The sequence below is a fragment of the Schistocerca serialis genome, chromosome 5 (assembly GCF_023864345.2).
Source record: "Schistocerca serialis cubense isolate TAMUIC-IGC-003099 chromosome 5, iqSchSeri2.2, whole genome shotgun sequence".
Lineage (NCBI taxonomy): Eukaryota > Metazoa > Arthropoda > Insecta > Orthoptera > Acrididae > Schistocerca > Schistocerca serialis.
In genome coordinates, this window is record NC_064642.1 from 288343253 (window position 1) to 288368572 (window position 25320).

At 37.5% G+C, this 25320-nt stretch overlaps 1 protein-coding gene across 3 annotated transcripts in view; it reads right to left on the minus strand.

The window, feature by feature from the left end:
• The window catches only part of LOC126480903 (integrin alpha-4-like), a 582211-nt gene that overhangs the window by 409495 nt on the left and 147396 nt on the right, over positions 1–25320 (minus strand). For 2 of the 3 annotated variants that reach the window (XM_050104298.1, XM_050104299.1), the window contains exons 6-8: positions 24588–24642; positions 7967–8065; positions 7657–7745 (exon numbers count right to left, since the gene is read on the minus strand). In XM_050104298.1, the coding sequence (XP_049960255.1) occupies positions 7657–7745; positions 7967–8065; positions 24588–24642 (243 nt within the window). The remainder of the gene's footprint in view (positions 1–7656; positions 7746–7966; positions 8066–24587; positions 24643–25320) is intronic. The other variant, XM_050104300.1, reaches the window with a different exon arrangement.

A 25320-nucleotide genomic window follows, 5' to 3' on the forward strand; every position in this document is an offset into this window, starting at 1 on the left:
AAAAATCAACAATAATTATAAAAACAAAGATGAGGTGACTTACCGAACAAAAGCGCTGGCAGGTCGATAGACACACAAACAAACACAAACATACACACAAAATTCAAGCTTTCGCAACAAACTGTTGCCTCATCAGGAAAGAGGGAAGGAGAGGGGAAGACGAAAGGAAGTGGGTTTTAAGGGAGAGGGTAAGGAGTCATTCCAATCCCGGGAGCGGAAAGACTTACCTTAGGGGGAAAAAAGGACGGGTATACACTCGCACACACGCACATATCCATCCACACATACAGACACAAGCAGACATATTTGTCTTTAAATATGTCTGCTTGTGTCTGTATGTGTGGATGGATATGTGCGTGTGTGCGAGTGTATACCCGTCCTTTTTTCCCCCTAAGGTAAGTCTTTCCGCTCCCGGGATTGGAATGACTCCTTACCCTCTCCCTTAAAACCCACTTCCTTTTGTCTTCCCCTCTCCTTCCCTCTTTCCTGATGAGGCAACAGTTTGTTGCGAAAGCTTGAATTTTGTGTGTATGTTTGTGTTTGTTTGTGTGTCTATCGACCTGCCAGCGCTTTTGTTCGGTAAGTCACCTCATCTTTGTTTTTATATATAATTTTTCCCACGTGGAATGTTTCCTTCCATTATATTGACAACAATAATTATAAGTAGAGATTTTAATGTCAACTTATTGACTGAAGGTGCATCCAAAGATCAGTTCCTGAATGTTTTACAGAGCTTCAATTTGTATCCACATATAACTAACCCTACAAGAATAACAAACTCTTCAAAAAGTCTCATAGATAATATCTTCACAAATATAGATGTCATAGATATAGATGTAATAAATATTGACCTAGGAATATCTGATCACAATGCACTCATCCTTAAATTTCCCATAGCCCCCTGTGATCAAAAATAGTTCATACCAAATATACAAAAGAACCTTCTCCACAAATAGTTGCAGTCACTTCATAAATACACTGACTAACCAATCATGGGCAGAAGTACTGTTACAAATTAGCACAAACACTGCATATAATGTTTTTTCTTCCCTGTTTATGTTGAATTTTGAAATGTGTTTTCCTAAGAAACTTAACAAAACAGACACATATGGGCATACACACGCCAACTCCTGGATCACAATAGGTATTAGAAATTCCTCCAGGACCATGAAAATACTTAACTATAGTCTGAAAAGATGGACTGACCCCAAGTTTAAAGAACATGTAACAAATTACAAAAAAATATATAGAAAAGTAAGTACAAAAGCAAAATTACTAAGTAATGGTAAATTAATAAGAAAATCAGGCAATAAATCAAAAACTATTCAGGAAATTGTGAAAGGGAAACGGGTAAGGGCCTCAAGGATCAGGAAATAGTACTCAAAAATAGTTAAAATATTGAATTAAGAGATGAAACTCTGGAAAATTACATTAATAATTACTTTTTAAGTGTACCAGTGTCATTAAGTAAAAACTTTACTAAATATGAGAAATTAACAGCCCCAAAAGTAGACAGTAATATGTTGTTAACTCCCACAAATGATAATGAAATATTAAAGGTGATAAAGAGTCTAAAATCAAAAATGTCTGCAGATGTGGATGAAGTGCCTGTGTTAATAATAAAAATAGTTGCCCAACAAATTATAAAGCCCCTGGTACATATTGCCAATTTGTCTTTCAGCAAAGGTGTGTTTCCTGAGAGGTTGAAAATCTCTAAGGTTAGACCTCTGTTTAAAAAAGGAGATCCATAAATGGTAGAATATTATAGACCAATATCCCTTCTCCAATCATTTTCAAAAATTCTAGAGAAATTAATGAAAACCAGACTCATAAATTCGTTAGATGCTCGCAAACTTCTAAACTGCAATCAACATGGCTTTCGCTCGGGCCACAGCACAGAATCAGCTATCCATGCCTCTACCAAAGAGATTGTCAGGAGTCTTGACACCAAAAAATGTGTAGTGGGAATTAACTTAGATTTATCTAAAGCTTTTGATACAGTAAATCACAAAATTCTGTTAAACAAGATGGAGGCAATAGGTGTAAGGGGAGTTATGAAGCAGTGGTTTGAATCTCACCTTCAAGATAGAACTCAGGTGGTAGAAATCATCACAGAACATAAAAATCAGAAAATCAAGTGGGCCTCAGATGCAAAGAAATTGGAAATAGGTGTCCCACAGGACAGTGTTCTTGGTCCCTTACTATTCTTGCTTTATATAAATGACATAAAAAATCCTAATATTTCTACCAAAATAATGTTGTTCGCAGATGACACTAGTATAATTATAAGTGATGATAAAAATCATTAACCATCACAACTGATATAGCCCTGAAATATATTCAACATTGGTTTAATGCTAATGAGTTAACACTTAATCTAAGTAAAACAAATTATATACAGTGTGGCAAAGCAACTCAAGATATGGACCTCCAGTTAAAACTAATGGATAAGAAGATAGAGAGTGTACATTCCACAAAGTTTTTGGGCATGCACATTGATCAAACTTAAGCTGGAAAGACCATCTCAAGTACTTATCCCACAGGCTCAATTCGGAATTTTTTGCATTGAGGATATTATCCACAGTATGCAGCACAGACTGTACTAGACTAGTGTATTTTGCTTACTTTCAGTCCATCGTGTCTTATGGCATAGTGTTCTGGGGTAAAACTAATCAAGCTTAACAGATATCTTCAAATTTCAGAAAAGAGCTGTACGAATCATAACACATAACTCTCCAAGAACTCATTGTAGGCCCCTTTTCAAAGAACTGCAAATACTCACAATACCATCACTGTATGTTTTTAAAAGCATTCTGTGTACAAGAGCACATATGAAAAATCTACATACAAATGAGGACTGCCATAATTATAATACTAGAACTTGTAAGAATTTGTATGTAGAAAAGGTAAGGACAACACAAACCCAAAAGCATGTAAGTTATTTTGGAATAAAACTTTACAATGCTCTGCCAGTGTACATGGAGGAAATAATAGATGAAGTAAAATTTAAGACTGAGCTTAAAAACTACCTTTTAAGCAAAACTTTCTATAACGTAGATGAGTACTTTGATTGTGTGTAAATTTATTGCCAAAAATTTTAATTTATATGTCTAAATTTGTACTTTTAAAAAATACCTTGAAAGTGATATTCCATTATTATGTCTGTAGTACTTGTACTAGTATGATAACTTTGTTGTGACAATTCCTACATCATGTAAATGATTTACAGGAAGATAATAAAATGAAATGAAAAATGAAATGAAATAACCCCATACTGTGAGTAACCGGTGAAGGTATCTAACTTCTCTAAAAGCTTAGGTTTGCTTCCTGTCATATGTTGTTTTGGAATATCAGTAGTTTTGGTAACACTGCCTCGTAACCTTTCCTCTGCTTCCTTTAAACCTGAAACTATTTTGGCTAGAAGTTGACTTTCTTTCTCTTTTAGAGCTTCTTCTACTGTATCTACATAAATTTTGCACTCTGACACCACCTTTTTAGCAAGGGTGTTGCCATTATCCAGCATCCTGGCTTCAGCCTTTTCAGTTATTTCCTATACATCTGCACGTATCTTATCTCTCTGTTTTTTGTCAAATTTTGACTCTAAACTTAACTTTTCTATGCTTAAACTTCACTTTTGTACTTCAGTAGGTAAGCTTTTGTATACGTCTTGGAGCATTCTGACTGTGTCCATCACTACTTTTACTGATGAATCTGCTTGGGATTGCATCCCCTGAATTTGAGACTATGCTTCACTAAGGCTTTGTAACTCAACTACAAGTTGTTCATGTTTATCGTCTACAGATGTTACTTTTTCTTTTAACATAGTTATATTGCGGGATATGTCAGTAATTATTTCTTGTTTTAGTTGTTTACCTATCTCTGTCAACTTCATGGATAGTTCATCAGATAATTCAGTGTGTATAGTTTTGCTCAACTCACAGAATTGCTGGCTAATAATATTCTTGAAATCATTAAGTTCCTGATTTTGGTGTATAAACTGTTGTCCTATACCCTTAAGTTCTTATGTTACACTTTCCTGAAATTCCCATTGATTTGTAAACTGTTGTGTTACACTTTTCTGAACTTCCTATCGTTTTGAAAACTGTTTTGTTACACTTCCCTGAAATTTCTTTTGTTTTGTAAACTGTTATGTTATTAGTTGCATGAATTGTGTCAAATTGTGTGTCTCACTAGTATTTACATTGCTTTTATGAACTGGTTCCCATTCTTGCATTTGCAATGTCTTGAGCAAATAATCAAAGGAATTAATGCTGTCATACACTTCAGTTTCATTATTTGAAAAAAAAAAAAAAAAGAAGGTTTCCCAGTGAGAACTGAGAAGTTGTCTCATTGATCATCATAAAAGTGACATCATGATTAGTTACACTATGTGATCAAAAGTATCCACACACCTGGCTGATAATGACATACAAGTACTTGGCACCCTACATCGATAATGCTGGAATTCAATATGGTGTTGGCACATCTTTAGTCTTGATGACAGCTTCAACTCTCACAGGCATACATCAAGTCAGGTGCTTGAAGGTTTCTTGGGGAATGACAGTCCATTCTTCATGGAGTGCTGCGCTCTGGAGAGGTATTGATATCAGTTGGTGAGACCTGACATGAAAGCAGCATTCCAAAACATCCCAGAGGTGTTCTATAGGATTCAGGTCAGGACTCTGTGCAGGCCAGTCCATTACAGGGGTGTCATTGTTGTGTAACCACTCCACCACAGGCCACGCATTATGAACAGGTGCTCGATCATGTTGAAAGATGCAATCACCATCCCCAAATTGCTCTTCAACAGTGGGAAGGAAGAGGGTGCTTAAAACATCAATGTAGGCCTGTGCTGTCATAGTGCCATGCAAAACAATAAGGGGTGCAAGCTCTCTCCATGAAAAATGCGACCACACCATAAGGCCACCGCCTTCGAGTTTGACTGTTGGCGCTATACATGCTGGCACATGATATTCGCCATACCCACACCCTACCATCAGATTGCCACATTGTGTACCATGATTTCTCTCTCCACACAACATTTTTCCACTGTTCCATCATCCAGTGTTTACGCTCCTTACACCATGCGAAGTGTCGTTTGGCATTTACTGGCGTGATGCGTGGCTTATGAGCAGATGCTCGACCATGAAATCCAATTTTTCTCACCTCCCACCTAACTGTCATAGTACTTGCAGTGGATCCTGATGCAGTTTGGAATTCCTGTGTGATGGTCTGGATAGAGGTCTGCCTATTACTCATTACAACCCTCTCCAACTATTGGCTGTTTATGTCAGTCAACAGCCGAGATCGGTCTACACGCTTTTGTGCTCCACGTGTCCCTGCACATTTCCACTTCAGTATCACATTGGAAACAGTGGATCTAGGGATGTTTAGGAGTGTGGAAATCTTATATACCAGCATATGACACAAGTGATAACCAGTCACTTGCCCACACTGGAAGTCCATGCTCTCTCACAATGTCTGATGACTACTGAGGTCGCTGATATGGAGTACCTGGAAATAGGTGGCTGCAAAATGCACCTAATATGAAAAACATATGTTTTTGGGGGTGTCCAGATACTTCTGATCAAATAGTGTATATTATCAGTGTCATTTTTTTATAGTGGGATGCCAACCCCTTTATTTTGGATGAATCAGCCAGTTCATGAACTGGTGCATTAACTTCAACTGTTGCCAAGCTCAGATTTCTGACTTCTTGGCATATTGCATTTTGTAATGAATTTTTAACAATGCCCATCTCCTTTGACTCTCTTGTGAATAGTATTCAACAAAAGTATGAAAAAAATTTTTTGAAAATGAAATTTTGTCTGTATCGGTACTTTTCAATGAAAGTAGATTTAGCTGCATATTCACTTATGAATCTAATTATTATCTGACACAGTCTTATAGAATCTGATGACTGATCTTGCACTTTAATGATGATTTTACACAAATTTTCGTCTTTTCTGTAGAAATGCACTTTCCATAAAGGATATTAATTGGAAGGACAAGAGATTATCTACTGCTAGAGAGACAGTGGCAAATGCAGCCATATAAGCATACAACATTGCAGTTTCCTCTCTTTGCCACTGAAATCAGCATTTGTAGGTGGAACTTAATTTTAATTTTCTCTTTCAAGTTTTTATGAGACTCAATCTCATAGACATGTAACAAATACAATGAAAGTTTCATTAGTGTCCTGTAACAATAAAATGAATCATTAATCTTAAAAATGTTTTTTATCTCAATATCTCAACATTTGAAAGATCTGTTTGTATTTCGCTTGGTGCCATCCTTTAAATGGTCACCATTGAATAGTGGCAGAATGTGTGTGTGTGTGTGGGGGGGGGGGGGGGGGGGGGGAGGGGGGGACAAAATAATGGAAATGGATTAATAATTGCTGCTTGAATAATTAAAAAAATTAATTGGGAAGAATAATTGAAAGAAATTGTAAGGTACATATATCCTGGGTGAACTTTAACTGGTACTAATATCAACATACCTTCAATGCCAATACATTTAAGATCAATATTTATCATTTAAGTTACGTTATTCTTCACATTAATTCCATTGTGCAGAGTTCTGATTATAACAGAGGCGTTGCAGGATTGCCCCTCCACTGCTTACGCAGTTTCCTCTTGTCCGCTCTGTACCTTCTGATGCAGGATTCTTGGCATGGGTGAGGTGATGAACAGACAGGTATGGCCGGTGTGAATATATGAATAAAACTTTACCTTCCCAATAACTTTTTATAGCACCTTTTAATGTTTGCATGAAATACACATTTGTAAAAGTTACAGGTGTGATAAATTTCAACATGTGTCCACCCACTACCACTTAAAGAACCAAACAGGTGAAGATACAGAAATTAAACAATTGAAGAGTGTATCTCTTCTCTTTTTTGTATCAAAAGATTATCTCTGCTACAAAACAACTTGTTACTTTATCTTTTGCTTTGGGTATATATAGCTTACATGTATAAAAAGAAAAGAATGAAGAAAGAAAAAATATGATTCTTCACATTATACTTAACAGCTACCAACCTACAGCACCAACAGAGCATGATCTACAATTTCTGTGTTTTCTTTTTCCACATTTCCCTTCACACACCTTAAACATAACTTCTTCACCACAATACCTTGATCTTATCAACTTAATATCTGTTAAACCCTGTGTCACAGGTTGTTTAGAAACTCGTGGTAGCTCATGCCATCCTCCTAATAGCTGTAGCTTTCACTGGCCTGGTACTGCCTTACATGATTCAAAGGAAGCATTTTCTCAGTGATGGGGGCATTAATTCTTCATAGTTAAGCCATTTTGCATTAAATATTTATAAATTGTATACAAAAATTGTATTTATAAATCAGTCTTACCCTCCTCCTCACTACCCCCTCTCTCCCCCCCCCCCCCCCCCAAAAGTGGTAATGGTATTTAGCAATAAAATGGACATGACATATGATCAGTGTCACCACTGGAAAAATGTTGAACTTCTCTAAACCTACTGATGAAGAGATGTGTGCAGCTGATGAAATTTCTTATTTGAAGAGTCTGTATAAAACAGCAAGTGTCAGATTAGTGTCAATACATTTTCTAATTATTAAGTGCTCTGCTGAAAATGGCAACTAAATGTAAGAAAAATGCTTTGTCCACACTCACCATTCCACTTCCTTGAGAGGCCCGTGGTGCACCTACTGCATAGACAAGGCCTTTGTCTGGAAATAAGTTCCCAGCAGAAACAGCATAACCTTTGGGAAGGAAATTCAAATTTCACATAAGCTTTAATAAATTGTATTTCCAATCATTTAAAGCTGCATTTATAATTATGTGTTCATGTACTTAAACTCAAACTAAGTATTATGTATATTACAAATATAGAAGTATAATACAGAAGAAGTAGAAGAGAAAGATTTTTAAAAATTAAATAATTGTTCAAATGAAGTTACAAATTGATGTTGCTGTATCTTACCAAAGTAAACTGGTTCAGTGTTTAAGTCTGGTCCCCTTATGTGGCTGCTGTATGCCCCACATCTCTTTTCTTGTAATATATTATAAGAAATTGTAGCCCCTAAAATTTAAAAAGAAATGAAGTAACTTATGAGTAGTTATCTTTTATATAACCTAAAATCAAATGAGGAAAATAATGATGCATCTCTTACGAAATCACTGATCCACTCATTGTAAACTTAAATGCATGGCAACCAAGAGCTGTTTCCAGATTAATAGACTCATTTTGCACTGTAGTAACAACTCCCCCAATAAATTATAAAACATTCTGTTGAATGTATCACACAGTGTGGATCATAAATGTAGCTGATTAGGCAAAAAACACAGTAACATCATATTCATGGTCCAGATTAACAAGAGGTAACATTGGAAAATTATTTCTTGATGTTAGGAAGGAAGGTTTGGGTGTATCATTTTATCATTGACACAGCCACACCAACTACACCCAAAATAGCAGCCTGCAGTTCTGTTACATCCTTCTCAGGTTACCTATGAGCTGTAATCTGTAGGTAATGCTCATGAGATGGTTTTACGGACCAGAGGCAACCACAATAAGGCATATATTCAATATTTTGTGTCTCAAAAAGGCAGCTGAATCGTAGACTGATGTTACTGTGGTGCTCACCAATTTGGCAACCCTTCTTCTGTAAAGTGACAATGTGCGCATGAAGTGATCCTGAGTGACTGAATATCAACAATGTAGGAACAGATATATTGCTACATACCATAAAATTGATGTGCTAAGTTGCAGACAGTTCCCATTAGAAGATACTTACACATAAGCTTCTGGTCACAGCATTTGTCAGAAAAACAGAAACATCTACCATTCATTCAGACAAGCTAGCACACATCATGCACATGACTGGCAACTCCAGCAGCTCAGGAAAGAATGCTACAGGAAAGAAGAAAAAGAACAGATGCTGAGAAGAGTAATGCAACAGACAATAGTAACAAAGGAAAACATCACAGGATTGTAGTATTGAAGAAAGGCTGTTCAGCAAAATCAAACAATGGAAGCTCCAGGTGGGAATATCAAAAAATTAGGAAATGATCAATTGCTACTTGCCATAAATATGACAGGCATAATTAAAATATGCTTACACATAAGCTTTCTGCCATGGCCTTCACTGGTAAGAAGCAATTGATCTTTTCCTACTTTGTTGATATTCCTACCTGGAGTTTCCATTTTATTTTATTTTGCCGAACAACCTTTCTTCCATCCTACAACCCTGTCATATTTTCCTTTGTTACTATTATCTATTGCATTACTCTTCTCAGTAGCTGTTCTTTTTCTTCTTTGCTGTAGCACTCTTGCCTGAGCTGCCGCAATTGTCAGTCATGTGCATGATGTGTGCTAGCTTGTATGAATGAATGGTGTGTGTTAATGTTTTTCTGACAGAGGCTGTGGCCAGAAGCTTATGTGTAAGTATCTTCTAATGGGGCCGGTCTTTTAAGTGTGTCTGTCTTTTTCCTTCACCCCTCTTCCCTCCCCTTCAATCCTTCTGGCATAAGAAAGAGCCACTGGTACCAAAAGCTTGCAAAATGTAATACCTTTTGTATGTGTGTTCTCCTGCTGCTACTTGGTCACTAGACTTTTTTGTCTGTCCAACTGTATTACATATTCAAAAACTGATTATGTTCATTGATGTACACTGCTACAAAGGATCAATGATTTTGGAACAGTATATGACTTGCAACCATTGGTATACTACTAAATATATTGTCCACAACAAATTTTTAAACACTTATCTTCTGTCAAATAGATATACTTTGCATTGAAGGAAAGCTAATTATCTGGACGAGAATATTACAGTTTTAGGAAAAGGGGTGACTTCAGAAAAGTCACCCAAAAACCCAGATCAGATGGGATAAGAAGGAAAGACTGGTTCACGTAAGGCAGAAACAGATGGCTGTTTGAACAAGATAGATGACAACAAAAACTGACGAGAGGGGTACATAGGAAGTAATGATGGGCACATGGGCTAATATATCAATATATAATAAAGTAATTAACATTGGAAAATATAATGTAGTTGGATAGATCAAAAATCTACTCATGAAGTGCCAACAGGAAAACACACAGTTAAAAAGTGTTGCAGTTTTCAAGCTTTTGAAGCCAGTGGCTCCTTCTTAAAGGAAAGGAAAGGATAGGAAAGGGGGTCAAGGGAAAAGTCTGGTGAGGTTTAGCAAAAGGGTTAGAGTTCAGAAAAGTGGCTCAAAACTCTGGGTCAGGGAGACTTATCAGATGGGATGAGAAGGACAGACTGATTGTTGGGGACTGCACCAGATGAAATTTGGAAACCTGAGAGCTTAAAGATGGGAGATAAGGTAACACACAAAACAGAGGTTACTGCCGGAACATTGCACACAAGTTAATAAGAGCAGAAAGCTAAGTGCACTTTATGTGATAGCTTTCTGCTCTTATTAACTCATGCATGATGTATTGGCAGTAATCTCTGTCTTGTGTATTACCCTATCGTCCACCTTTAAGCTCTCAGGTTTTCAAACTTTGTCTTGTTCAGTCTCTAACAATCAGTCTTCCTTCTCATCCCTTCCGGTAAGTCTCCTCTGACCCAGGGTTCTGGGTAACTTATCCAAACTGCACACCTTTTCCTAAACCTCTACAGTCATTTTCCTTTACACCACATCCTTCCCCTTCAAGGCTTCTGAAAGAAGAAGAAGCCACTGACTGTGAAATTTTGCACACTGTAATACCTTTTGTATGTGTGGTATCTTTTGCCACTTTGTGAGTAGATTTTTTTATCTATCTAACTACATTATATCTTCGATTATTGGTTACTTTAATTGAAATATTAGCACATATGGTCATAATTCCTTCTTATGTGCCCTCTTGTCAGTCTTTCTTGTCTTCTATCTTGTTCAAACTGTAGTCTACAGTGTACATAAATTTGTTATTCTACTCACAGGCCTGTTTGTTCTAAGTCAATATTTGAAATCAAAATTCTTATAAAGTTGACAGTTTTTGCCTAATATTTTGTTTTGCATATATTATCACTGTCATATCATGTTTCATTTACTTCTTTCTTGAATAGCAGTGGAAAATTGTCTACATTCATCTTAACGCCCGCATCTCGTGGTCGTGCGGTAGCGTTCTCGCTTCCCATGCCCGGGTTCCTGGGTTCAATTCCCGGCGGGGTCAGGGATTTTCTCTGCCTCGTGATGGCTGGGTGTTGTGTGATGCCCTTAGGTTAGTTAGGTTTAAGTCGTTCCAAGTTCTAGGGGACTGATGACCATAGATGTTAAGTCCCATAGTGCTCAGAGCCATTCATCTTAACTTACCACTTTATTTAGTCTGTTATGTGATCTGATAGTGAACATAACAAAACAACAGTTCCATAGGCAAATTTACCTCCAGGGAGTCAGGAAATTTCATCCCAGGTTTCTGTCACATTATAATCCAAACCATATTCATGGAAATTGCAACTTATGTCATTAAATGATACCTACAATTCTTGTAATGTAACAGTCTCTCATAAAAAAGAACATGTGAGTCTGATTTCTAGTTATTACATTGCTGTTCAGAAAAAAAATTGAAACAACTTGGAAGGTTGTTGGGCATAGTGTTCGACTGTGTCATCTAAACTACATAGTATTTCCATTAGGCTGCTGCTCATCATCTTCAGGGGAGACTGTAGCTAGCTGTTGTAGCTCACCACTTGATACACTATTTTGCTAGAAAAGCACAGATGTCAAGAGGTGAAGTGGACATTGACATCCAGAACTGTCTCTCAAAGAAGCAAGCCATGGACACCACATATGCAGTATGGTGAAGTTCATCCATAAGTTATGGACCACAGCAGATGTGTGAGAAAAAATCTCCAGGGCTGGATGGGATCTCTGCCAAAGTAATAAAAGCCTCATGGAGATCTAGCTGTAGATATGACCAAATGACCAATTAGATACATACTTGTGCAAACTTTACATTGAGCATCACATGCAAGGAAGGGTCTTTACTCCATGGCAGAATACTGAGGCGGTCACTATTAGTAAAGGAGAAGAGAAGGGTCAGATGATGGCAAAATCCCACAGACCAATTTCACATGTAAACATTCTCAGTAAAATATTTGAAAAACTGTTATGCAATGTAGTAAAAGATCAAAGATGCTACATGGGATCAGCCTACATCAGTATGGGTTTAGTAGAGGCAAGTCAACTAAAGACACAATAATGAAACTGTAGATCACTAGAGTATATGTAGAATGAATGCTTGACAGTAGCAAGATTGCAACTACATATATACTCCACAAGCCATCATACTGTGTAGGGTGGAAGCCACCCTGTAGCTCTACTAGTCATTTCCTTTCTGTGAATCATTCTTTCGTAAATTTCTCCGAATAAATTGAAGTTGACCATTCACCTTGCTCATCACAGTTCTCACATGCTCATTCAATTTTATATTGCTTTGCAGCATTACACCCAGATATTTAAATTACTTGACTGTGTCATACAGGACACTAGTAATACTGTGTCCAAAAGTTATAGGTTTGTTCTTCCTATTCAAGTGCATTAACTTACATTTTTTACACATCCAGAACTGTCTCTCAGAGAAGCAAGCCATGGACACCACATATGCAGTATGGTGAAGTTCATTCACTCTGGCATTCATCACACCAACTGGACATTTTGTCTAAATTGTCTTGCATCTTCCTATAATCACTCAATTTGACACCTTACGATATGCCATAGCATCATCAGCAAACAAACAACTGCCTGCCAAATTTTTTATCTATATAAAGAACAACTGTGGTCCTATAACACTTTCCTGGGGCACTTCTGATTATACCCTTGTCTCTGATGAACACTCACCATCAAGTATAGCGTACTGGGTTCTATTACTTAAGGAGTCTTTGAGTCACTTACATATCTGAGACATTATTCCTAATGTGCGTACCTTCATTAACAGCCTGCAATGGACCACAATGTCAAATGCTTCTCAGAAACCTAGAAATATCAAATGTGCCTGTTGCCCTTCATCCATTGTTCACAGTATATCATGTGAGAAAATGGCCAGCTGAGTTTCACATGACCAGTGCTTCCTAAAACAATGCTGATTCATGGACATAAGCTTCTCCATCTCAAGAAAGTTTATTATATTCAAACTAAGAATATGATCAAGAATTCTGCAGTAAAACCAAAATTAGGGCTATTAGTCCGTAATTTTGTCGATCCATTCTTTTACTCTTCTTTTACACTGGAGACACCTGCATTTCTTTCCAGTTACTTGGAACCTTTTGCTGGGTGAGAGATTCACAGTAAATGTAGGCTAGACTAAACACTCGAGCAGTATTCGAGAATGAGTCACAAATATGTTCTATATGCAGTCTCCTTTGCAGATGTGCTACACTTTCCAAAAACTCTCCCATTAAATTGAAGTCATATATTCACCTTCCCTGTTGCCAATCTCATGTTTCATTCCACTTAATATTGCTTTGTTTGATTACACCTAGATATTTAATCAACATGTCTTTCTCATACAGCACACCATTAATTCTCTATATGAACATTACCAAAATGTTTTTTCTACTCATCTGCATAATGTACACTTTTCTACATTTAGAGCAAGCTGCCATTCATGACATGAAATAGAAATTCTAAGTTATCTTGTATCTTGCTATAGTCAACAATAGCAATACTTTCCTACACACAACAGCTGGTCATCCTATCATTTCATTTATATCTATGGAGAACAAGAGCAGTCCTATCACATTTTCCTGGGTCACTCCAGATGTCTCTGATGAACAATCTCCATCATCAACACATTCTAGTTTCTCTTACTTAATAAGTCTCCAAGCCACTCACATAACCAGGTATCTAAACTGTAAGCTCTGAAATTTGTTAACAGTCTGCAATGGGACACTATGTCAGATGCTTTCTGGAACCTTAGAAATATGGACTCTTCCTATTAGCCTTCATTCATGGTTCACAAGATATCATGTAAGAAAAGGAAAAGCTGAGTTTCACATGAGCAATACTTTCTAAATATATGTTGATTTGAGGACAGAAGGTTTTCATGCTCAATGAAATTTATTATACTCAAAGTTCAAGTATTATGCAGCATGCCAATGTTAAGGATATGAGCATGTAATTTTTTTCGTTTTTTCATTTCTCATTCTTATCTAGTAACCTACTCTTTTTTCCAGTTGCTTAGAACTCTGAGCTGGGTATGCAAGCTATGCAAAGGGCCAATGCAGTAGTGTACTCACTGTAAAACAGAATCAGTAATCCATACTGACCTGGTAACTTATTTGTTTTCAACACTTCCAACTTTTATTTTTCATTTATTTATTTATTTAGCCATCCTTGGACATTTTAAAATGTATGGATGTTGTCAGTTGTGTACATTTATATATTTATATATTTATACTGCTTCTCAATAACAGGGATGTCTATTTATATGTCCTCCATAGAGCTGTATGTGTGACAACACTAAATCATGGTATATCTGTAAGATCTTCCTGTGTGAATGTTTACCAAATTTTAAATTTGAGACTTCAGCTTTTGTTTTGTTGGTTTCTGTTGACAGAGCAGACTGGCTGATGAACGACCCACCTAGTGATTTTATGTAGGACCAGAATTTTCTCAGGTTCTTGGCAAGATCCTTGACTGAGATATGATGATGAAGTTGTATCCTATGTGCATAGATCTTTCTGCAGACCCATGAATTTCTGCTAACTTTTGCCTGTGCTCTTTGGGCCCAAAGGTACACCTATCCTGCTCCCTCAGCACTTTTTGAATTTTGTTGTTAAACCACAATGGATCTTTTCCATCCTTAATCCACCTTCTCAACACATACTTCTCCAGAGCATATTTTAAAGTTAATTTAAACTTTGCCCATAGCTGCTCCATATCCAACATATTGGAGCTAAGCAATGTCTGTTCACTGGCTGAGTATTAAGCTAACAACTGTTTATCTGATCTTTCCAGCATAAATAATTCCCTAGTCTCCTTGACAAAATTATTAACTTTGGTAAACATTGTCACTATGATGACATCACGATCAATGATTCCTGTCTCTATACTGGTACTGACAATTAGGTCAAGTCTGCTTGTAGCTAAAAGATATAAAATATTTCTATTTCATTTGGGCTGTTGCTCTAGCTGTCCAAGATAGTTTTTGGAAAACGTGTTCAGAGCTACTTAACAATACTGTCTGCCATTACCAATTGCAATGAATCATTGATGTCCCAGTCTATACTTGGTAGTTTAAAGTCACCTCCAACTAATATTACATGATTGAGTTATTTTTGCACTACTGTCTATACTCTTTCTTGGAATGACTCTATAATTATGTGGCAGAATTGGGTGGTTAGTAAAAACACTTGATTATTAACTAGAGTCCGCTGAGGTTGGTTACTCATATCCAGATAACTTCACAACCAGATACGATTTCAATCTCAAAAGTGACAATACTTTCATTAACTGCAATGAACACTTTCAGTCCCATAGTGTCTAATCTGTTTTTCTGATCTATGTCCTATACCTTGTTAGATACTTTGGAACTTTCTGCTTCAGGTTGTATACAGCTCTCAGTTCCAAGAATAAACTGAGCGCAACAACTTTCCTGAAGGGTGGTAAATTCAGGAACTTGGAAAAATTCTTTGGCAATTTACTGTTAAAATTTTAACATACAAAGTGCCTTTGCTTTGTATGTAATCTGGTTTCAATATCTACATAATGACTGCCAAGCATTCATAAGAAGGCCTCAAACTGTTGCCTGGACTTAAAATAATAATAATTATTATTATTTTAAAAAAGCCATGTGCAGTCCTTTACCCAAGTAACTGATTTTTGCATGTAGTGCAACATGACCTATCAAGAGGGAACTTGCAAGTCTCTAATCCATAATGCAGGTCCAGAAATCTGCCGTCAAGACCATAATAGAATCAACAAAGCCTTGGCTGCAACCCTCCATTGGGCTCTAAACCAAGCAGCATGATCAATTCTGTATATTATATTCCAGATGGTGAGCTCTGCTTGCACCTGGTGAGTGAGGCCAGAAGTGCATGCCACTTCTGCCAGCTGCCCATACAAACTGTGGGTGGCCTCAGAACCCAACTGACAGGTGTTATTGATGTTGAAAATAGCCCCAGCCCGCTGATGACTGCACCTTGCAACCTCAATAGCTACTGGCAGGGCCTTGTTTCACATCTTTGATGAGGCTTCCCGGCAGGCATAACTACCGCACATTCAATTTCCATCTTGCCTTGGACACTAGTTTCCTAAACTTACCCATTTACATTGGAATTTCCTTTATCTAGTAACCCTTCCCTTCCTCCCCATGTGCTTGCTCAGACCCTACTGAAGAAGTGACCACCTGTCCACTCACAGGATGAATGAGCTTGGCCAGATGGCCAGATCCTGCATTGAACCTTCACATTCAGAGATGGAAGCTCTTTCCAATCCCCCAATCATCATACAGTGAGGGCAAATCTCTTGTGTTGGATATGCTGGAAGGTGCCTGCATGCCCAGAGCTCAAGGGTAAACCAAGTGATACCTGAGGTGTCCCGTCCAATATGTCATGTTCTTTGTATCCTCAGTCAGCAGCCTGAAGAAGGCTGATCATGGCCAACAATGTCTTCAGCTTTTCGTGGACCAATGCAAGCTACTCCTGCATCCACACACAGAATGCACCACCAGACTCACCTCCTGGCGTAACCAAAAACTTTAGAGAAAATGTATGTTTGCTAGTGCATAAGTTCCCCCTAAACACAGTAATCACTGGAGAATATTCCAATCATTCATCAATCACAGTTTTGTTAGTGGTGGACAAGACGAGACATTCTGTGAAAAATTACCAATTGCTTCCCCTGAAAACTAGATAGAACAGAGAGTTTAGAACCCCACTCATTATACCAATGTATTAGATATAATGGCAACAAATAGACTCGATCTCTATGAGGATGTCCACTCAAAACTGGTGTCAATGACCACGAGGCAGTTGTGGCAGCAATTATAACAAAAGTGCAAAGGCCAACTAAAAGAAGTAGAAAGATATATACGTTCAGTAAACTACACAAAAGAGCAATAATGTAATATCTCAATGAAAAAAAATAGAAATTTTATTGCAAGACAGGAGAATGTAGAGGAATTATGGCTCAAGTGCTACAAAATAATTAACAATGTTGTGGGGAAATATGTATCCATCGGAACAATTTGTAAGAGAAGGAACCTCCGAGGTATGCAGTAACTGTAAAGAAACAGGCACTGCTGCATAACAGGTGTAAACAAAGCGTAGGCTTATACATAGAGCAAGGATCAATGAACACATTTGGTTGTCAAAAGAGCAAGCCTTCAATGACTACCATAGCAGAATATTGTCAAATGATCTTTCACAAAAGCCAAAGAAATTCTTGTTATATGTAAAGGTTGTTAGTGGCACCAAGTTAGTGTCCAGTCAGTCACAAATGACACAGGAACTGAAACTGATGGCAGCAAAGCAAGAGTTTAATCCTATTTTCAAATGTTTATTCTAAAGGAAGGCCCAGGGTTATTACCCCAATTTAATCCTTGAACCACTGCAAACATTCATCTACATCTACATCTACATCCATACTCAGCAAGCCACCCAATGGTGTGTGGTGAGGGTACCATGAGTACCTCTATCGGTTCTCCCTTCTATTCCAGTCTCATATTGTTCATGGAAAGAAGGATTGTCGGTATGCGGTATGCCTCTGTGTGGGCTCTAATCTCTCTGATTTTATCCTCATGGTCTCTTCACGAGATATACGTAGGAGGGAGCAATATACTACTTGACTCCGCGGTGAATGTATGTTCTCGAAACTTCAACAAAAGCCCGTACCGAGCTACTGAGTGACTCTCCTGCAGAATCTTCCACTGGAGTTTATCTATCATACCCATAATGCTTTCGTGATTACTAAATGATCCTGTAATGAAGCATGCTGCTCTCCATTGGATCTTCTCTTCCTCTTCTGTCAACCCTATCTGGTACGGATCCCACACTGGTGGGCATTATTCAAGCAGTGGGCATACAAATGTACTGTAACCTACTTCCTTTGTTTTTAGATTGCATTTCCTTAGGATTCTTCCAATGAATCTCAGTCTGGCATCTGCTTTACTGGTGATCAACTTTATATGATCATTCCATTTTAAATCACTCCTAACGCGTACTCCCAGATAATTTATGGAATTAACTGCTTCCAGTTGCTGACCTGCTATAGAGTAGCTAAATGATAAGGGATCTTTCTTTCTATGTATTCACAGCACATTACACTTGTCTACATTGAGATTCAATTGCTATTCCCTACACCATGTGTCAATTCACTGCAGATCCTCCTGCCTTTCAGTACAATTTTCCATTGTTACAACCTCTCAATATAACACAGCATTATCCACAAAAAGCCTCAGTGAACTTCCGATGTTATCCACAAGATCATTAATGTATATTCTGAATAGCAACAGTCATACGACACTCCCCTGTGGCACACCTGAAATCACTCTTACTTCGGAAGACTTCTCTCAATTGAGAATAACATGCTGCGTTCTGTTATCTAGGAACTCTTCAATCCAATCACACAATTGGTCTGATAGTTCATATGCTCTTACTTTGTTCATTAAACTACTGTGGGGAACTATTTCAAATGCCTTGCGGAAGTCAAGAAACACGGCACCTACCTGGGAACCCATGTCTATGGCCCTCAGAGTCTCGTGGACGAATAGTGCGAGCTGGGTTTCACATGATCGTCTTTTTCAAAACCCATGCTGGTTCTTACAGAGTAGATTTCTAGTCTCCAGAAAAATCATTATGCTCAAACATAATACATGTTCCAAAATTCTACAACTGATTGACGTTAGAGATATAGATCTATAGTTCTGCAAATCTGTTCAACGTCCCTTCTTGAAAATGGGGATGACCTGTGCCCATTAGTGAAATACGTATTAATATCAGTGGAGTTCAGAAACAGCTGAAGCCATAAAAACTGAAGAGTATTCCAGGTCCTGATCGAATCACTATCATATTGTATATTTAATTTTCAGGTGAGTTAGCCCCTATTTTAACTGTAGTCTATTATAGATCCCTCAGACAAAAATCTGTGCCCAGTTGTTGGAAGAAAGCACAGGTCATACCTATCTACAACAAGAGCAATAGAACTGATCCATAAAACTACTGCCTAACAGCCTTGACAATGATTTGTTGCAGAATCTTAGAACATATTCTGAGCTTAGACATAATGAGGTACCTTGAACAGAATGAACTCCTCCATGCCAACCAACATGGATTTCAAAAACATTGATCATATGAAAACCAGCTTGCACTTCCCTCACATGACACACTGAAAGTCTTAGATCAAGGTCATCAAGTAGATGCAATGTTTCTCAATTTCTGAAAAGCATTTGAATCAGTACCATATCTATGTTTATTAGCAAAAGTACAATCATAAGAGATATCAAATGAAATTTGAGACTGGATTGAGAATTTTTTGGTGGAGAGGAACACAGTATAATACCTTGGATGGAGGGTCATTGACAAATGAAGAAGTTACCTTGAGTGTAACTTAGGATAGTATGGTGGGTTCCTTGCTGTTCATGATGTATATTAATGACATTGCAGACAATATTAATAATTTTTCTGATGATGCTCTTATCTGTAGTGAAGTACTGTCCAAAGGAAGCTTTATAAATATTCAGGCAGATCCTAAGATTTCAAATAGATGCAAAGATTGGTGTCTTCCATTAAAGGTTCAGAAATGTAAAATTGTACATTTCACAAAATGAAAAAAAAATGAAAAACTAACTGTCCTATGACTGTAACATCAATTAATCATATTTGGAATCAGGCAACTCATACAAATATCTGAGTGTATCACTTTGTAGGAATATGAAATGAAATGATTACAAGGATGCAAACCATGCGTAAAGCAGGTGTCAGACTTTGGTTTATTGGTAGGATACTGGGGAAACACAATCAGTCTACAAAGGAGATTGTTTACAAATCATTGTACAAGACATCCTAGAATACTGCTCAAGTGTGTGGTACCCATTACCAAATAGGACTAACATGGGATATTGAATGTATACAGAGAATGGCAGCATAAAGGGTCACAAATTTGTTTGAGCCATCAGAGAGTATCAAAAAGATTATAAAAAAACTGAACTTAAGATTGATGTAAACTATCCTAAAAAGTCTACTTACAATGATCCAAGGAAAAGCTTTACATTAAGACTCTAGGAATATACTATATGTATCACTCCTGTAAGGATCATGAGGACAAAATTAGGTTAGTTATAGCACACACAAAGGCATTTAAACTATCATTCTTCATGCATTCTAGACATGAATGGAACAGGAAAATACCCTCATAATTGGTACAATGGGATGTATGCTCTGCCATGAACTTCAAAATGCTTTGCAAAGTATAGATGTAGATATAGTTGTAGACACACGTTATCCACCCTAGTACTATTAAGAATTAAGAGCACACAGGAAAAGCTAACTATGGGGGTCAGTCAAATGAAAACTGGACATCAGGAACAATGGGATCATGCAATGGTTCCATTCAAAAGTAATCATCAAATGCAAATACATTTATCACGCTGGGAGATGAGATACTCTATTCCAGTTTCATGGAACATAGCTGACCACTGATAGATCTACAACTGCACTTAGTCTTGGTACTTCCTCACCCAGCTGAAACTAATGTTAATGCATGTCTTTCTTCAGATTGCCAATGATCCAGGCCATACAGAGGATTCTGCAGTGTTTCCCAACCAAATCACTGAAGTGTTGACTTAATACACTTGTCAGTGGGGCCAGGGGGGGCGGGGGGGGGGGGCAGATGTTATAGTGCAACAGGATGATTCTGTCCAACAGCATTCTGATGGCCTAAGGGCAAACAGTAGAGCCAACAGTGGAAACATTTGACATATCCCCTGCCAAAGAAAGAGAATAATACAATTTCAGGTAAGGTCATGATTACCTTCTTCTTTGACTCCAGAGTCCATCTGCTTGTTGAGTTCCTCAAGAGTGGGAAAACAATCAATGCACAGTGCTAGCAATACACTTTGCAGAAACTGTGATGCCTCATAAAGCCAAAATGACCGGGAAAGTTGTTGGACAGAATAATCTTGTTGATCTATAATGCCTACCTGCTCAGCGTCAATCTCATTAAGGCTACACTTCCGTGATCATGTTTGGGAAACACTGCAAGATTCTTCATACTAACTAGACCTTTCACTGTGTGATTTTCACAACTTTACCAAACTGAAGAAAAGCATATGTGGATGTAAGTTTAAGTCAGACGAGGAGGTGCAAGTGTGGGTGCGGTTGTGGAACTGTCAGCAGTTAATCATCTTCTATGAAATGGAAATTGATCATCTCGTCTCCCAGAGAATAAACATTTTAATACATGCCTTGGTTACTTTTGCATGAAACTATTCCATGATACCTTTGTGGTGGGCACTCGATTTTCATTTGACCGTTCCTTATACGTAACTTGCTCCTCTCCTGTTGTATCAGGAGCCAGCCTGAACTTTCTCTAATGGTTGCTAGTTGTACAAAACAACTGGCAAATAAACTACAGACTGCATGGATCTGCATCAAACAATTAACTAAGACATGAGACTACACCTCTTAAATATTCAACACCTTAGGTATTTAAGAACTATAAAACCAAATATTAAAAGCTAACTAGATAATGAGGTTTTGAGAGTATATTATAATTATGTAGATAGAAATATCTACTCACCATGCAGCTGGCAGGTGTAAGAAAAGGGGTAAAGTTTGGAAAAATCAGCCAGAACCTCAGGCGAGGGGTATCTTTCCTTCCCATCCCATCTGGTAAGTCTCCTCTGACTCAGGATTCTGGGTGACTTTTCCAAACTCCACCTCCTTTCCTAAACATCTCCAGTTCCTTTTCCTTCAACCCTCTTCCTTCCCCTTCAACACTTCTGCTGGAAGAAGGTTCCAGTGGCTCGGGAAGCTGCATAAGTAAAACCTTTCTTGTGTGTATCGTCCTGCTGCTGCATGGCAAGTAGATTTTTTACCTATCCAATTACATTGTAACTATGTAACCTGCTACTCTCCTGATGTGGAGAGTCATATTATTATTGGCTATTTCCATAATCTATGGTAGCTATCTTTCTTTGGTCATCTTGGGGAATTGGAGACTTCAAAGGCACTGTAAACTGCCTGAGAAGCTAATGCTGCAGGAGACTTGCGTCTTTAGAATGCCAGGAAGGGAAATAATGAAGATCACATCAAAAGGTTATCCATTGGGAAGTGTGTATGGTCCAGATTTTTGGGATACTACAGAAGTTACATGATGATTGTAACATAAGCAGATGGGTAACATTTATACATGAATGTGTTCATTATACATTGTGACTCCAAAAGAATTATACAGGAGAAATATAAGACAGTGCTAAATTGTAGCTCATAGCTCAGAGATACAGGTCAATGTATGTTGGCTTACAAAGCACACTCCATTTTCATCCACTTATATGTTGAAACAATTACTTGGGCGCAGGAAGTTGATACATTATAAAAACTGAAGAACCATTGTTACCTCATTTGGTTGTATCAAAATGGTATCATCTACATATCTTCAAAAATATTTTTTTTTCAAAACTAATGACTAAAATGCTTTGTCCTCAAAATCTTCCATAAAAAGATTAGCTACTATGGGAGGTAGATAGCTATCCACAGCACTGTTCACTAATGTGAACAAGAAGACCACCGAAACTCATGAATACATTTTTTGGCTCAAGGCACGAATTATTGAACTACCTTATTAAATCATTGTGAATATGGTATTCATATTTCACTACCAAAGGGACTCAAAAGAGAAGCCTGATGTTTTGATAAGTATTATGTTGAGACTCCTATATTACCCATGAAGGGACGAATCAGAACTCCTTTTCTATGTATCTTTGGTAGCTTATTACATATCTATGGAACCAGCACCATGCTGCTCCAGAGTATTTTTGGTTATGTTCAGGAAACTGGCTGATTAACTGAGGGAAATAGATGCCATCCACTGCACTAATTAGGTGTTGCAGACAGAAGGACTTTGGTGTTTGCATTGTCATCAGGTTGCATTACTATTTCTTTGTTGTCTCTTAAAGATCAAATTGTATTTATCCAGCATAACGTACCTTGGCTGAAGTAATATGCCTGATTGCCTATACCATCAGAACATTCCACATGGGGATTAGTTTAAGGTGGCGGCCAACTCGAAAGTTCGTCATGTTTCTCTGCAGAAAAAAGCTAATTCTATGGGTAAAAAGAAAGCGTGTACAAATTGCAAGGACAAAATAACAAAGTTAGGCCTAAAGGAACATTTATCGAGCCTACAATTTATAATCAGTCCTATGAAAGAAGATATTTTGAAACTTCAGCTCAGAAAAAGTGAGCCGAATTCTCTAAAAGCCCCGGAAAACATGGCAGCTGCCAGTGAAAAGTGGACTAAAATCACATACAAGAAAAACACTCAAGAACTGCAAAATCATGTGAATAGTAAATGTAATGACAACTCAAGCATTGTGCATGAAAACACTTTTGAAATGCTCTCTATTATAGGCAGTGATAATACAACGAAATGTGTCGAGCCGCATTGGGAAAAAGACAGTGGAAACAAATCACAACAAAAAAGCTTTAAACCTCAGGGACAGTACAATTCTATAGTGTTTCAAAATCAAGAACTTCTCAAGATGGATTATCGATTACTGTGGATTAAAGACAAGAAACACACTGTGTCAACACGCAACACAAAAGTTCAGGTAGGCCAAATCACCATCCAACAAATTCTTGGAAAATAAACCTGTTTGCGGACAGTCAGGGAACGAACATAGCAGCTGAATTTCAGTGTAGAAGCTATCACAGCATTACTAGAACAGTGAAACCTGGCACAACATTTCAAGCAGCGACATCTACAGTTCATGTTGAGAAAACACCATCATCAAAAAAAGACATTTTCATGTTCTGAGCGGGAACAAATGATGTAGGAAGAAATGGAATGAAAAGCCTACTCAAAAGGAAGGCACATGAACTTAGAAACTCAAATGTTATCATCTTCTCAGTTCCACATCAACATGACTTACCAAATTGGTCGTGTGTAAATGAAGAAGTGTGGTGAGTAAATAAGGAAAAATATATGCTCGAGATTTGAAAATGTAACATTTGTGGACATAACCAGCATAGGAAGAAGATTCCACAAACCCATGGTCTACACCTCAACAAACTAGGAAAGGACTTGATTATGACACGGATCGAAGAAACAGTAAACAACAAACTGAATGCAGAGTGTTATGCTACAGTGGCTATCCCTCTCAAGGACAAAAATCACAAATTCACAGATGAATCAACCACGAAATACCAGGTCAGTGATACAGTACATCAGCAGGACAAAAGTGACGTTTTTTTAGGACAGTAAAATTTTCCACCAGTGCAACACCAGATGCATTTGAATCATTCATCACAGAGCTAGCTCCACATGTAGTAATAGTCACAGAACACAAAAAACAGTAGACAACATTCATCATTTCAAATTAGAAGAATATAACCTAGTAACATTTTAATAACTGTCTTTTAGCTTTATACTCAAACCTTGCCAATTCAGTATCCCAGGGGCACCAAGTAAAAGTTCATGATGACCATCCTTCTGGAAACATTAAATAAGAAACATTAAAATATGTCAACATGAAACTATTTTAATTCAAATATATTTTTAATCTAAATTACTAAAGACAATTACGTTACATAGAAACTAAACACTCTCAAGAGAACGACTAGACTTTGTTATGAGGGGTGGTAAGTTATGAGTAATGGAGCATCTGTCTATCACTAGTGTAGTACACAATCCCACTCTCACAGAAAAATTTGTTCAACACCTGATTTCTTATCTCAAAAGTTCATTTTAAGTTACCTACAGAAGGCAAAGACCTAAGGTTGCTAAAATTACTGCACAAATTCTGCTTACACATATATCAGATGAAAAGCTAATGTCTATCATTACCAGAAATGCAGGTTAGCCAAACATCCTACATTTGTGACACAAAGTACTTCCAAGTATAATCCTGTTACTGCCAATTTATACACTAACTTGGCCATAAATGAAACCTTTGAGATCACAAAGAGGAACCTGCTGATCTAAGTTATAATCCCTTTAAATTTAATTGCAAAATACATAAACACATACAAGGACTTGCCACAGAAAGCTGTTTCCTAAAAATTTTCATGAATGACTTTGAGTGAAAGTCTGTTTGCAAGAACTAAGAAATAAAAGATGATATAACAAACTAAAATACGTGGACAACATTACGGTGTCCTGTATCATGGA